A 14,796-nucleotide genomic window follows, 5' to 3' on the forward strand; every position below is an offset into this window, starting at 1 on the left:
GTGGAATACGTCCCGGGGACCATGTGGGTTATATGTCCTTAAAGGCGTTTACCCATTTCCACGTGTCCTACATTAGAAGTGGCATCTCCACCGGTGGACGGCCACGAGCCACATCCAGCGTGACTTCCCTGCACATTCATAGTTTCAAATCCAGAGCTAAAAAGTAGTGACCATGGGTCATGTCCGAATATGTAGCCCAGACCCAGTGAGAGGGACGTATGGATCTTCAGGGTTAATCACGTGGCGCCGGGTTACGATCTGACACCACGCCTGGATTACCAGTGACGCTTTGGAATGTTGCAAGTCCCTGGTGTATTAATAGACCCGGGAAAGACGCTCCATTTCCCGTCCTGGTAGGACAGTTCTGGTTTCTCATACGTAGGTGGAGACATCGTTAAGAGCGTGGGCCGATGGTTGAGGTGCCAACATAGTAATGGGCAGATCCGTGGGATTGGAGGAAGTGACGATGTCTTATCACTAATCAGAAGTGCAAATTTGGCGAGGGGTCGATACGAGGACTTATGTTGAAATGTTTTGGTTATTTTGTTTGGCGGGGAGGGGGGGGTAGCTCTTCGAGCTGGGTGTGTTTTGGCTATGCCAGGGGTTGGGTAAGGACTGCCGAGCGGGTTGGGTAAGGACTGCCGAGCGGGTTGGGTAAGGACTGCCGAGCGGGTTGGGTAAGGACTGCCGAGCGGGTTGGGTAAGGACTGCCGAGCGGGTTGGGTAAGGGCTGCCGAGCGGGTTGGGTAAGGACTGCCGAGCGGGTTGGGTAAGGGCTGCCGAGCGGGTTGGGTAAGGGCTGCCGAGCGGGTTGGGTAAGGACTGCCGAGCGGGTTGGGTAAGGACTGCCGAGCGGGTTGGGTAAGGGCTGCCGAGCGGGTTGGGTAAGGACTGCCGAGCGGGTTGGGTAAGGGCTGCCGAGCGGGTTGGGTAAGGACTGCCGAGCGGGTTGGGTAAGGACTGCCGAGCGGGTTGGGTAAGGACTGCCGAGCGGGTTGGGTAAGGGCTGCCGAGCGGGTTGGGTAAGGGCTGCCGAGCGGGTTGGGTAAGGACTGCCGAGCGGGTTGGGTAAGGGCTGCCGAGCGGGTTGGGTAAGGGCTGCCGAGCGGGTTGGGTAAGGGCTGCCGAGCGGGTTGGGTAAGGGCTGCCGAGCGGGTTGGGTAAGGGCTGCCGGGGGGCTGGGTAAGGACTGCTGGGGGGGGGGTGGTAAGGACTGCCACCATTGATTTTAGAACATTAACATTTTTGACCTGTTGGAAAATATTTGTCCCATGTAACCCCGAAGGTTTTGCGGTGCGGAGGGTAAAGGCTCCTCTGAATGGTCATGTCTCTTCTCTGCTTTGATTTCGCTCCCTGTCCTCCTCCTGGTGCCCAAGAAGTTTCAGTTGTATTTGCCAGTCGTGTGGTACTGTATAGACTGATAAATGAGCGTTGCGGGCAGGATCACCGCCTGTGACGTGTTGAGGCCCGACCCGTGACTTTATGGGTGACTCACTATGTGCGTGATCTCAGAGGGAGCATCAACCTGTATGAGAGCGCTGGCAGCCGGGTATTTGTGTAGGTGATGTAAGGGGAGGGTAGGCGGCACGGTTTGCCTGGTGATGTGATCTTTTCACTGGTTGGCATCAGAGTCCTTTCCTTCGTCTTCTGTCCAGGATTGTTGGGACTGGCGTAGTCCCGTGCGAAGGACATTTACATGGGGATCATTATTGTGCCAGTCTTAAGCTCAGTTCACATCTGCGTCGGAGGCTCTGGCAGAACGGCGGACAACCGGACCAAAACCCAATGGAACCCGTTAAAGTCAATGAGTTCCTTCACGCCCTGTTCGTGTCCATCGTGCGACACTTCCGTTTTTCTCGTTCTGCTCCTATGACAGAGCAAAACAACGTGAAAAACGAACGCAGATGTGAAGTCTTATTGCCCTATTGGGGACTGGCGTTGGTTCTTTATTTGCCCCTGTACTTTTTCACCTTGTGGGCCCTCAGCACTTACTATTGTCGCCTCTACCTAGTTACATATGGATATAAAGTATAGATTTAAATTGGTTGTCGGGTTTATGATCGATAAAGTTTATTGAAACAAGCGCTCTGTTCTTCTACGTGTACTCTGCACTTATCCGGTCCTTGAGGGGAAATCTGGAGGACTGCGGTTACATGGACTGTGTTGTTGGGCTACATATAGCACGTCCATAGATCTTGAACCCTTGTAATGGGCACTTGAGGCGTTTTTGGCTCTGTGGCCGACTTTACGGTGACGTCTCCCTGAGAATTGTTCGCTTGTCCTCTGTTGTCAGCCTGATCTGCTGGGGAACGTGCCCGTTGCTGGGCCCAAAAAGTTGTAGGATCGGAGATCTCGTGCGGACAACCTGCTGAGCTGCAATGTACAGGATGGGTTACCTGGCCCGCAGGTGTATGGCTGAGGGGGAACGTTGTGCGCCTGCAACATGACCCAAAAATGAGGGCGACATTCCTCGGTGTTATTTGTTCTTACCGCTCTGAAACCAGGGGAAAGGGCGTCTGCTGCTTTACAGGGTTTAGAAATACACCGAATGTTTGTTTTCTGTTATCGGACAGTAGACGACCACTGGGACCACAGGCTGCCGTAAAACAGTCCTTGTGAACAGAGCGGATGACGGCGGAGCTGCAGGAAGTGTTTATTTTCTCACAGACCTGAATCCTACAGTTGGGAAACGTCACCTTTTAAAGACCCGTTGCTTCTTCTGACATGTCTGGTTTAGTAAATAATTGCATTCCCAATAAAATCACAATTCTGGAACGTCTTTTTATTGAATTCTATGTTGTGCCGTTCCTCTGTTACTCCTCCTAGAAATTTATGAATAAATTGACACCTGGGTGTTACTAGTTGGGGGCGTTGTCTCTACACAGACTGAGATTGTCCAATCAGTGATGACAGTGACCTGTGTAGGGACACGCCCCTTTGGCAAGGAGTTGACCATTTATTCGTAAGTTGCTAGGAGGAATAACAGAGGAACGGCACAACGCGGACATATAATAAAATATATTCCAGAATTATTTCATGAAGAATACAAAGATTTACTGCACAGACCTGTCGGGAAAGGTGTCCGGCCCCGTCCTTAGTGATGATCTAAAGTCGCTCTTTTCTCATGGAGACAGTATATTCCTATATACCTTATCAGAGAATATGTATGTCCTAGAGGGGGTCCCTGCTAAGGACTTCCTTCTATGGGTCCGCTCTGGATTTAATGCTACTCCCTGGCCACGGCTTTCCCCGGCAAACAGATGATTTTGGGGAGTCTTGCTCCGATCTGCAGTGAGACGCCCCCTTTATGGACACTACAGACATGCTGGCTCGATAACCGCTATATATTTACAGAATAAAGGACCCCATACCCTAAAAATCGTCACCTTTTATAACAGTGCAGTAACATTATAAGAGGAGCGGCTGTCACACGTGTATAGCAATGTCTCAGGAGCTTCTCAGATGTCACATAGAGTAGTGATCGGGGGAGGGGAGTTACACTTGTCATTTATCCCATTGAAGAACACTACAGTCAGCTGATAACAGGGAGCAATAGATCACATTTACCATGGAGTACAAGTTACATGTTGGACACCTGAGGATAGATGTGCCCATCCCCCACCAAATAATTGCTATTTATTTTGCCTTCTACATTAGTGAAGCTTCATCAATGGCGCAGCGCCACTTTATGGCGAACCGTGGACACGTATAATCCTTTATACAAACACTCGCTGACTAAGGACACGTCACATCAGAGGACTGTCCGTGTAGCGATAGTAGCAGAATGTCACTTCCCGATACACACGTTTTCTTAAAGGAACCTTACGTGTATATCACCCCCCCCCCCCCCCAAAATAGGGCATCCCAGAGTCGTCCTCATCTGTCAGGTTATATCAATATGGATGCCGCAGGTCCCACAAGGGTAGTCACCCAGCTTTCTCAGGCTCCTGAACAGTCACCCCACCTAGTTATGCAGTAACGCACCCCCCTGCGAGCACCTGGGACATGCACAATCCGCACTTGGCCGCTCTTCCTGGACTTGGGGACGTTCGGAGCTTTATGTCTCGTCCTTCAGCTTCATTATGGACGTTACTGCTATATCCTTAAAGGGGGTTTCCAGTTTTACGCGGATGTCGCTTTGCTACCCTGTATGCGCGGCAGCCGTCAATCACTGATTAAGGGGGAGGTGGTAAGAAACCAGTCTTAGTAAATCTTCCTTTGTGTTTCTATTCCTCGCCATTTTCAAGATGTCTGTTTGCTGTCGGTGAGTGGAAACATTGTTTACATCCATAAGCTGAAAACTTGTACAGATCTAATGTTTCACACAGCTGAGGGTTTGTTACCATTGTATCCAGTCTAGACAATCCTCTGTGAGCTAAACACAGCAGCACAAATCTCCCTTCTATCTTGATCGTTGCTACAATGTATCAGTGCAGAAAATCCGTACGTTTGTAGTCCAGGCTGTTTAGCTCTGATTGCCTAGACTGGATACGATAGTAGCAAACCCTCAGCTGTGGGAAGTATTTAGGCTAGGTTCATATCCGCGCTAAGAATTCCTATAGTCTGAGTCATAGGAGCAGAAAAACAGAATTCAATGCTGTGACGGATCCGTCAGATAACGAAAAACAACGCCTGACGGACCCCATTGACTTTTATAATGGGTTTCGTTATGGTGGCCATTAATTTACCGGAAAAATAAAAGCCTCCGACGCACACGTTCACATCTGCGTCGGGACTCCGTTCATGGGTTCCACAGGTCATTTCTGTCATGGGAACCCATGAACGGAAACCATAGGTTTTTGTTTGCATCAACATTGATTTCAATGGTGACGGATCCGGTACAAATGGTTTCCGTACAGTCATTTTAATGAAATCAATACCGTAGTCGACTGCGCTAATCATTCTGCCAAAACTACGGAACCCTTAAACAACAGTGACAAAACGGAAACCATTTGTACCGGATCCGTCACCATTGAAATCAATGTTGATGCAAACGGAAACCTATGGTTCCCCTGATGGAAATGTCAGACGGAATCCATGAACGGACCCTAACCCAGATGTGAACGAAGCCTTAAAGGGGTATTCTGGCTGTAGCAAGTGCTGGTTTATTGTTAGGATATGGCATCACTTGCTGATTGGTCGGGGACCGACCACTGATCACATGATAAAGGGGCAGAGGCGCCTGGACGAGACTGGCGCTGCGCAGAGAACCGCAAGTAAATAGGGCAGCCCCTCCATTCAAGCAGTCAGTGGGGGTCCCAGCGGTCGTAACCCCACGAACCGCAAATGACGGCATTTACTAGAATATACTGTCCCTTTCTCTGGACGGTGTGCGGTTTTATCAGCAGAGATCGGGGATGATTGTAACAATGGATCCGCGAGGCCAGAAAGACAATAGTCCCGTAGTCCGTAATGACGGATTGTTTGGCATTTCTGATCATCTGGAACATTAGGGTCTTGGGCGGCGGATCACAGGATGTTACCGTGTGTATAGGATATATTTTCAGAATTCCCATCCCCGCATTACGTTGTGTACACTACGGGTGTATAGCGTCTTATCATGAGCACGTGATCCGATAACCACACAAGCGCTGCCGCCTGACAGTCCCCATGTATGTACACGCTGTTACCTGGTGACCTGCGGTATAGCCCGGGCGTTGCTTGGCAGTGACGTCTGCAGAACTATAAAGGAAATCTATAAAGGAAGCGCTGAATGATCCCACAGCCTGACGCGGGGTCCTGGAATGTAGGAGCGGAGGCTGCAGTGACCTGATGGCTGGAGATACCAGAGTAATGGACGCTTGTCAGGCCGCTCACGTCACAGGGTTATTGAACCCAAAATTGCCCCAGTACATGTCATCGCTGGGACCTAATATGTGCCGGATCATCAGATACTCTGGAGTATCGGACGGTCAGGGTATGTTCACACGACAGCGTCCGTAACGGCTGAAATTACGGGGATGTTTTCAGGAGGAAACATCCCCGTAATTTCAGCCGTAACGGCATGTGCAGGCGCTTGAACGCCGCGTAAATTACGGACGTAATTGGCGCTGCTTTTCATTGGAGTCAATGAATAACGGCTCCAATTACGCCCCAAGAAGTGACATGACACTTCTTTGACGTGGGCGTCTATTTACGCGCCGTCATTTGACAGCGGCGCGTAAATATACGCCTCGTGTGAACAGACAAACGTCAGCCCATTGCTTTCAATGGGCAGATGTTTGTCAACGCTATTGAGGCGCATTTTTTCGGACGTAATTCGGGGCAAAAACGCCCGAATTACGGCCGTAATTAGTGTGTGTGAACATACCCTCAGAGAAAATGGACTTTGAATAGCGTCTCGAAGACGACGGCCCAAAATACAGTGTCGGAAACCCCAATACAAACCAATGGTGGCTCCTCTACCCCGTCTTCTCCCGCGTTGGCTCTTGGCTTCTGGGGTGGGGCTCGCGGGGCAGTACAGTCTGTGCTGTAGGGGTTACATATGACGACGTGGGTGTGAGGGATGGCACTGACGTTCTACACCGGGCTGATGGGTGTCGGGGCCCACACCTGGCTGATGGGGAGGGGGCCCACACCTGGCTGATGGGGAGGGGGCTCACACCGGGCTGATGGGGAGGGGGCTCACACCGGGCTGATGGGGAGGGGGCTCACACCTGGTTGTGTTAACCACAGTCTGGGCGATGAAGTCACATCATCGTGCCACTGCACCGCGGGTATAGCTGAGGTCAGACCCACAGCCTGCCGATCACAATGTCCCCCTTGTTGACGTGGGAGGGGGGTGTAAAGTCCATCGTGCCGCAGTAATAGTTGGATATAATGTTTAGTAAGTTTAAGGCATGAGCCGCCCGTCGTGCACGTGGAGACAACTTCTATGTATCTGCAGACGTCGCTGGGTGCGGCTCATCCAGGGCTGTGATCTATCGCCATCCTGGTGGGGGCAGAGTGTTTCACATCATATAAAATACCTGACGCTACAAGTGCCGCCTGCGCCAACTAGCGAGATTGTCACTGATATTATTAGTAATATTTATTTGTTTCAAAATTAATTAAAGGGATGTTTCGTTTTTACCAGAATCTGCTTAAAATAAACTACTTAAAGGGCTTGTCCTGGATTAGTAAAACATGGCGGCTTTCTTCCAGAAACAGCGCCACATCTGTCCATTGGTTGTGTCTGGTATTGCAGCCCAGCTCCATTGAATTGAATAGGGCTGAACTGCAATACCACACACAACCTGTGGACTGGTGTGGCGCTGTTTTTGGTAGAAAGCCGCCATGTTTTACTGATCCTGAAAACCCCTTTAACTGTTTGTCTCCACCTAAAGATTTGATGTCTCTACCAGCTATGATCAGTGACTCCAGCTTAGCTGCATTGTCTGTTAACGTACCAGGTAGTCTAAACTCCACCTGCTGTCTTATCAGAAGCTTAGACTGCTGCTCTGTCCCTCCTCCATGCTTGACACTTCAGCTCTGCTTGCTCAGACAGGGGGTTGATCAGATTGCACATGCATCGCATCCCCACAGCAGGTTCTTAAACATGTAGTGCATTTTCTATAAGCTTTATGTGCTCCCACTTTGCAAACATAGACATCGGGGTCTGTTTGTTTACGTGCCGTGGGTCCATGGATATATAGAAGTCTGTATATACCCCCCTTATTCTGGACGAGTTGGTTTGAAATAAACTCTACAGTCCTCCCGGGGGCCGTATCAAAGCAGAGGGTAAAGGGTTACGAAGATAGATCACATAGAGTGCTCCTTTCAATAAACTTTATTTACAAGTCCGATCACGTACCAGCTCCTTCCAGACTCCTTTAGTTTTCAGCCCCTATTTGGACGGACCCCAATAACCACATGCCAACCCCTTTTCTAAGACTGACATAAGCTCCGAGCAGTTGTCACTTCCCTTCTCCCACATGACAAAGCTTCCTGGATTCAGCATTTTGCCAAGTTTATTCCCCATAGACGTCAATGATCAAAACAGTGGCCGGAAAAAAAGAAAAAAGTCTGGATCCTGCTGAGGACTAAAATCCACAGTAAGGCCCCATGCACACGACCATGTTTTTGCGGCCGCAATTCCCCCGAAAATCCACGGGAGAATTGCGGCCCCATTCATTCCTATGGGGCCATGCACACGACCGTGGTTTTCATGGTCCGTGCATGGCCCGGGAGCCCGGACCGCAGAAAGAACGGGCAAGTCTTATTATGGCCGTGTTCTGCGGTCCAGGCTCATTGAAAATAATGGCCGCGGCCATGTGCATGTCCCGCGATTTGCGGGCGGCCTGCGGCTGACCGTCCGCAGCCGGCCGACCCGAAAATCACGGCCGTGCACACGGCTACGGTCGTGTGCATGAGGCCTAAGGGTCAGTTCACACACAGCGTCAATACTGCGCAACGGAATGTGTTGCGGAAAAGCCTCAGCAAATACAGTAGCAGCGACGTGGATGAGATCAAACAAATCCCAGGAGGCCGTCCGGCAATGATGTAACGTGTTAGTAAATCAGAGGTTAGAGCTGTAGACTGGTTGGTTGAAATGTCTGTTTTGCTTCCAGAGATATTGCCGTTTTTCGGTTCCTCTCTTCAGCCGTTTTAGCACAAGTGGAAACGGGAAGTGCCGCCATATTGTCTGCCTGGAATTAGCTGCTCAGAAAAGTAACGGTGTTGCGGGGCAGCGAATCTAAAGGTGAGCACTAATATGGCTGCACTTCCTGTTGTCATAGTTGAAAAATGGCTGCCACCGCTGCACGGCGAAGTGCCAATAACTACGTATAGCAGATACAATTACCAAATTTTGGCTACTGGTTTAACTAGTGATGAACTAATATATGGTCCATTTTATATTCTGGGTGTAAATCCCCTTTAAGAAACAGAATATAGAGGAAGTTGGCTAGTGATAATTTGTACATACCTACAGTGGATATGTCCGTGGAGCGCCACCATGTGGACAGGTGAGCTAAAAGTGAACAATCCCTCTAAGAGCAATGATGTTGCCTATAGCAACTACCGTCACTTTGATCCCAGCGATCAAACGATTTCAACGAGAAGTGAAACGGAATATGTGATTGGCTTCATTGGCAACAAAACGAATATAAATCGGGCATCGCTGTGGTTTATGTAATATGTACGAGATAAAAATCCAATGTACCTGTACTCCAGGTAGGGAGAGAACGCCCACTATTCTTATCATCCACTCCCTCCTCACCTGATATGAAAGCAAAACTGTATTTACATGTAATATTGGTAGAACGCCCAGCGTCCACATCACCGTATAAAACCTGAATAAAGCGGCGCAAACAATGAGGGGCTGGCACAGGCAGCTGGCATTAGGGGAGAAGTCGTCTAAAATCAAAGAGCATTCCCCCCAATACAATAAATCTCCAGTAATTAGAAGTCTTTGCGTCGTCGTCCTCCATCAAGTTGTTAATAATTCTATTAGTCCGGGTGACCACTCACGTTCCGGCACCTCGGGGGTTGTCCTCCCGCTCCCCGCACTCCTGGAGAGATCAGTAACACATCCAACACTCTATAACCAGGGATATCACCAATCAAGTCCGGGAAAGCTGGGTGGCAAGTCCTGTGGGAGTCGGGATGATCGGACTATATATGATATACGGTGGTCCCTCACGTTACAATATTTTCAGCATATAATGGTTTTTCCTGGCCAATTGTAACCTGAAACCACATTCCACAAAAGGTCCGGATCTCGGGTGTGATGTTCCAGCCAATCAGCATGGGCATTTTACTGGTTAAACACCTGTTGTAATGCAGTGCATGCCCTGATTGGCTGTCTAGTAGCGCCTCTCTACAGTACTACATGCTCTACGGTCCTAGAACCTCGGGGGTTGTCCTCCTGCTCCTCTACAGTACTACATGCTCTGATTGGCTGTCTAGTAGCGCCTCTCTACAGTACAGTACTACATGCTCTGGCTCTCTAGTAGCGCCTCTCTACGGTCCTACATGCCCTGATTGGCTGTCTAGTGTCGCCACTCTACGGTCCTACATGCCCTGATTGGCTGTCTAGTGTCGCCACTCTACGGTCCTACATGCCCTGATTGGCTGTCTAGTGTCGCCTCTCTACAGTACTACATGCCCTGATTGGCTGTCTAGTGTCGCCACTCTACGGTCCTACATGCCCTGATTGGCTGTCTAGTGTCGCCACTCTACGGTCCTACATGCCCTGATTGGCTGTCTAGTGTCGCCACTCTCCGGTCCTACATGTCCTGATTGGCTGTCTAGTGTCGCCACTCTACGGTCCTACATGCCCTGATTGGCTGTCTAGTGTCACCACTCTACGGTCCTACATGCCCTGATTGGCTGTCTAGTGTCACCACTCTACGGTCCTACATGCCCTGATTGGCTGTCTAGTGTCGCCACTCTACGGTCCTACATGCCCTGATTGGCTGTCTAGTGTCACCACTCTACGGTCCTACATGCCCTGATTGGCTGTCTAGTGTCGCCTCTCTCCGGTCCTACATGTCCTGTGCTGCTCTTTACCTGCTCTTTGGGCACCAGGTGAGGGCGGCTCCATGTTATATTTCTGGTACACTGTGTACTGCACGGCCTCCTGTCCTCGTTGTACACAGAGATTTACAGCCTCCATCAGCTGCCCGATTTCTGACTTCTATATGTGAGAATTTTATTATCTGCTAAATCGTTGTTTTTTCTTATCTGTGTTGACATTTTGGAGGCTTTGGAACCAATTTCTAGTTTCCCATAGAGTTGTGGTCTCCAGTTACAATATTCTCAACTTTATAATTGTCGCCCCGGAACCAATTAATCCTGTAACTTGAGGGACCAGTGTACATAGCGATCTCTACAGAGGATTGGGTCAAGGAGTCAAAAATAGATTGGATCTGAACCCTGCGGAGCCACAATTTTTAGTCTGGAAAAGAAAGTTCTTGGTGACTACTTTTTTTTTCCTCCTTATCACAGGCAGCACGGGGGCAGCTTTTAAGTGGTGGGACTCCAGCAGCAAACATCTATTATCTCTGCTTCCTGGACCCCTATGAATGTGATGTGGGGGGGGGGGGGGGAATATTGGGGTAGGTGCAGTCACTCCTGAAGTTTCATTTTTTTTTTTATGGAGTTTCATTTTAAGAATAACTAAAAGGCACAAACTAGAAATTTGTTTGTGTCCACCCCCACATTGCGCGCTCCCCGCCCCCACAGTGCGCGCTCCCCACCCCCACAGTGCGCGCTCCCCACCCCCACAGTGCGCGCTCCCCACCCCCACAGTGCGCGCTCCCCGCCCCCACAATGCTCCTTCCACCACCTGTTTCCCTGATGGCTTCTCTTATCTCACAGTGGCTTTGTAGTGACTGATAATTGCAGGGGATTACCTGGGTAAATACGGCCCTTCCCCTTTTGTCCTTGCGGCCCATAAACTGCCTATACGCACTCGTTATTGTCGGGATGTGATGACATTCTAATAATATGAGGTCTGCGGACTCCATGAACCATCTATTCTGAAAGGAGGATCGGCCATATTGGATTATTTTTCCAGACAATTTATTTTGCAATCCCTTTGGATGAGCAGTTCTGAGATGCCCAGTTGCCCCTCCACAGACCCCTCTGACCTGAATGTGCATGTAAATAAGTTTCTAGTCCACGACCCAATAATTAAAGATCCACCCAACTCCTTAATCTTCTAATTTTGCTATTGAGATTCTCCTTGAAAAAGGGGAATACCTGAAATCATATTGGGAAGATTAATCAAAACTATGGAGCTGAACTGCAATACCAGACACCGCCTATAGGCAGGGGTGGCGCTGTTTCTGAGCGGGGTTTGACCCTTTTTTCAAATCTCATGGAGTATTCTATCTTAGAATGTTCAAGGATTGGTGGGGGTCCGACCCCTAGGTACAACACTGATCCCGAAACGGTGGGACCGCAGAGTCCTTTCAGCAGTTCTTCTGCACAGCGGCGTTCTTAGCCTCCTGCTATACTGTAACATCGCTCCATTCAAGTGATGGGGCTGAGGATTGGTGAAGGTCTCAGCAGTCAGACCCCCATGGCTTTGGAGGTGATGACATGACATATAGTGGGAAAACTCCTTTAATCACAGTCAGTCCATGGGATCCATCGTAACCTTCATATGATTCAGCACAGAAAGGGTTAAATAAAAGCACTCTGTGATTTTTCTTGTCGGCCGCATGGGATGACATCTCGCGTGTAATCGTGATATTCTGGGCAGGAATGCAGCTTCCCGTTCTCACCGCGGCTGAGCATTAATTCAACTTTGGCGGATTGTTTTTGCGTTCTCTGGGCGTGTGAGTAAATGACACCGATGAAAGATACGGTGTGAAGTAGAGACGCGGGCTGGAAGCACAAGCACATTGAAAGGTGGTGTCAAAGTATTTTTTTTTTTACAGAAACAGCGCCACTCTAGCCCAAGGGATGTATCTGGTATTGCAGTTCTTCCCCATTGAAGTTATGAGCTGCAATACCAGACACAGCCAATGGACTAAAGTGGTGCTGTTTCAGGAACAAAACCCTGACCTGTTTTTCTAGTCCGGGATAGTCCCTTTAAAGTGGACCACAGCTCTCTAATGTTCATGGCCGCCTTAACTTTGTAAACCCTTTGCTTTACTTATACTGAAATGTGACACTTTCTTCTCCATTCACTTCAAAAGCCAGAATTCTGCTGGTTTCTTGTTACCAGGGAACAGTGCATTATGGGAGATCAGATATAATGGGTGCCAATATGGGGACTGGCTGACATGTTTATGGGGGTATCCGGACCCTCCCGCGATGAAAGAAAGATCAAACACGCCCAATCCGTTATTTTGGGGAGATAAGCTGCTGCCGGAGGTGTCTGGCAGCCGCCTATTTCCTTCTCTCCATTGAAAACACGAGCACGCTCGTTATGTATAGGGGAGCCGGGGGCTATTGTGAGTGTGTGGATACCTAGGTCACATGTCTGACAGATTGCTGGAGCTAAACTGCTGTCTGTTGTCAAGGGCAACCAGCAAAATTCTGAAAACTGCTATAAATCTGAATGGAGAAAAACATAGAAAACACGAAAATCAAGTCACAATCTGTAAAGGAAAAGATTTGTAAAGTCTAAATCTTGATACGACCGCACGGTGAGGCAGCTGTGTATGCGTCTCCTGGTGACCGGTCATCTATGCTGCGTACAATACATCACGCGTGTGATTGTGGCCTTAGACCTGTTTCTGAGAAAGCTGGTTGTCAATATGGCGCCATAACACTCCAACTGTGGTTGTCACCGGGCTTTCACGCTCGTCCTGAAGACCCTCTTACACGGGCTGATGGTCGGACGACCGCTAGTTCCCGATCATCGGCCCGTGTAATCGTCGCGGTCAAACGATCAAACTATTTCTCATTGGCCGATCGGATCTTTTAGGCTGCCATAAAAACGCTTGCAAACTGTATGGGGGCGGACGATTGTATTTCCGATCACTGGTCCCCATATATACCCACAATCATTGCGCCATGTAAATAGTGAAAACGAGCGCCAGACGGGGATCGGCCTGTTTAAAGAATACAGCGATCAGGACGGATCAAGGGTTTTCCAATCCGGACTCTAGGAAACATGGGTGACAACCTCTGTTAGTGTGCAGTGGCGGCCATATTTGTCACATTTAAAGGGGGCGTCCAGGATTAGAAAAATGTCTCTGAGACGCGGCGTCTGCCCGTGGACTGTGTAGTATTGCAGTTCAGCCCCATTAGTTTGATCGCCGTTCTCCATGGGTGACGTGATTGCGCACAGACACCCCGTCATTAGCCCTAAAGTGACATAATCGACTAGTTCTAGGATTACACCACCCGTCGTGGCGTGAACCAAAACCTGGAAGGGGTTCCTATACCGATATGCAATGACCGTGGAAGATGACGGATCCTGCTGTTATTGGATCTCCTGTAATAAACCTTCTAAGTCGCAATGTTTCCTGCAGTGCCTCTAACCCTAAATTTCACCCTATTCTCCCCCCAGGTTATCGCCGTTGTCATGGACCTCTTCACGGATGTGGATATATTTAAGGATATGCTGGACGCAGGATACAAGAGGAAGACCTCGGTGTACATCATTCTCAATGAGTCCGATGTGAAGTATTTCCTACAGATGTGTGAGAAGGCTCAAATGCACAGAGGTCACCTCAAGGTGAGTGACGTTCCCAGACCTCAGGGCTATTGGATTTCAGCTCTTTACCTCCTGCCCGATCTGACGTAATTAATAGGATGCGTGCGTTATATTCTCCGGGGGTCCTACAGTCCACTTTATCGCCCAGTGTGAAGTTCAGCAGCGTCTCTGATCCACCAGCGGTTCACTGTAAGACCCGGCTCCGCTGGAGGGGCAGTCTGGAGTATAGAACTTTCGGTGACCCCGTCATACTTGAGTAGTTACTGGGACTGAATACTTTGGTCACCCAGAAAGATTGGATATAATTGATAAGTCAGGACAGGGTTTCAGCCACTGGATGTAAACAATGTTTCAATTCACTGACAGCTAGCATGATTTTAAAAATGGTGAGGAATTAAAACCAGTATATTAGAAGAACTTTTCATGATACAATAATGAAAGGGTAACTAAACGTTTGACAAATTTCTGACATGTTATAGTGACATGTCAGAAGTTTTGATTGGTGGGGGTCCGAGCGCTGAGACCCCCACCAATCGCTAGAAGGAAGCGGCATAAGTGTTCGTGTGAGCGCTCAGCCGTTTCGGGTCTGTTCGGCTTTTTCTGGAAATCAATGTATCGGAGTACGGACTCAATAGAAAGTCTGTACTCCGATACATCAGATTTCCGGAAAAAAAAAGCCGAACAGCTCAGCGCTCACA

General features: G+C 49.2%; 2 protein-coding genes across 3 annotated transcripts in view; one reads left to right on the plus strand and one right to left on the minus strand.

Moving 5' to 3' along the window:
- SLC5A10 (solute carrier family 5 member 10) overlaps positions 1-14,796 on the minus strand; it is an 86,774-nt gene that overhangs the window by 33,104 nt on the left and 38,874 nt on the right. The window lies entirely within an intron of this gene.
- Positions 1-14,796, plus strand: part of FAM83G (family with sequence similarity 83 member G) — a 37,677-nt gene that overhangs the window by 1,209 nt on the left and 21,672 nt on the right. For both annotated transcript variants that reach the window (XM_075830613.1, XM_075830614.1), the window contains exon 2: positions 13,952-14,119. In XM_075830613.1, coding sequence (XP_075686728.1) covers positions 13,952-14,119 — 168 coding nt within the window. The remainder of the gene's footprint in view (positions 1-13,951; positions 14,120-14,796) is intronic.

The sequence above is a fragment of the Rhinoderma darwinii genome, chromosome 6, assembly GCF_050947455.1.
Source record: "Rhinoderma darwinii isolate aRhiDar2 chromosome 6, aRhiDar2.hap1, whole genome shotgun sequence".
NCBI lineage: Eukaryota > Metazoa > Chordata > Amphibia > Anura > Rhinodermatidae > Rhinoderma > Rhinoderma darwinii.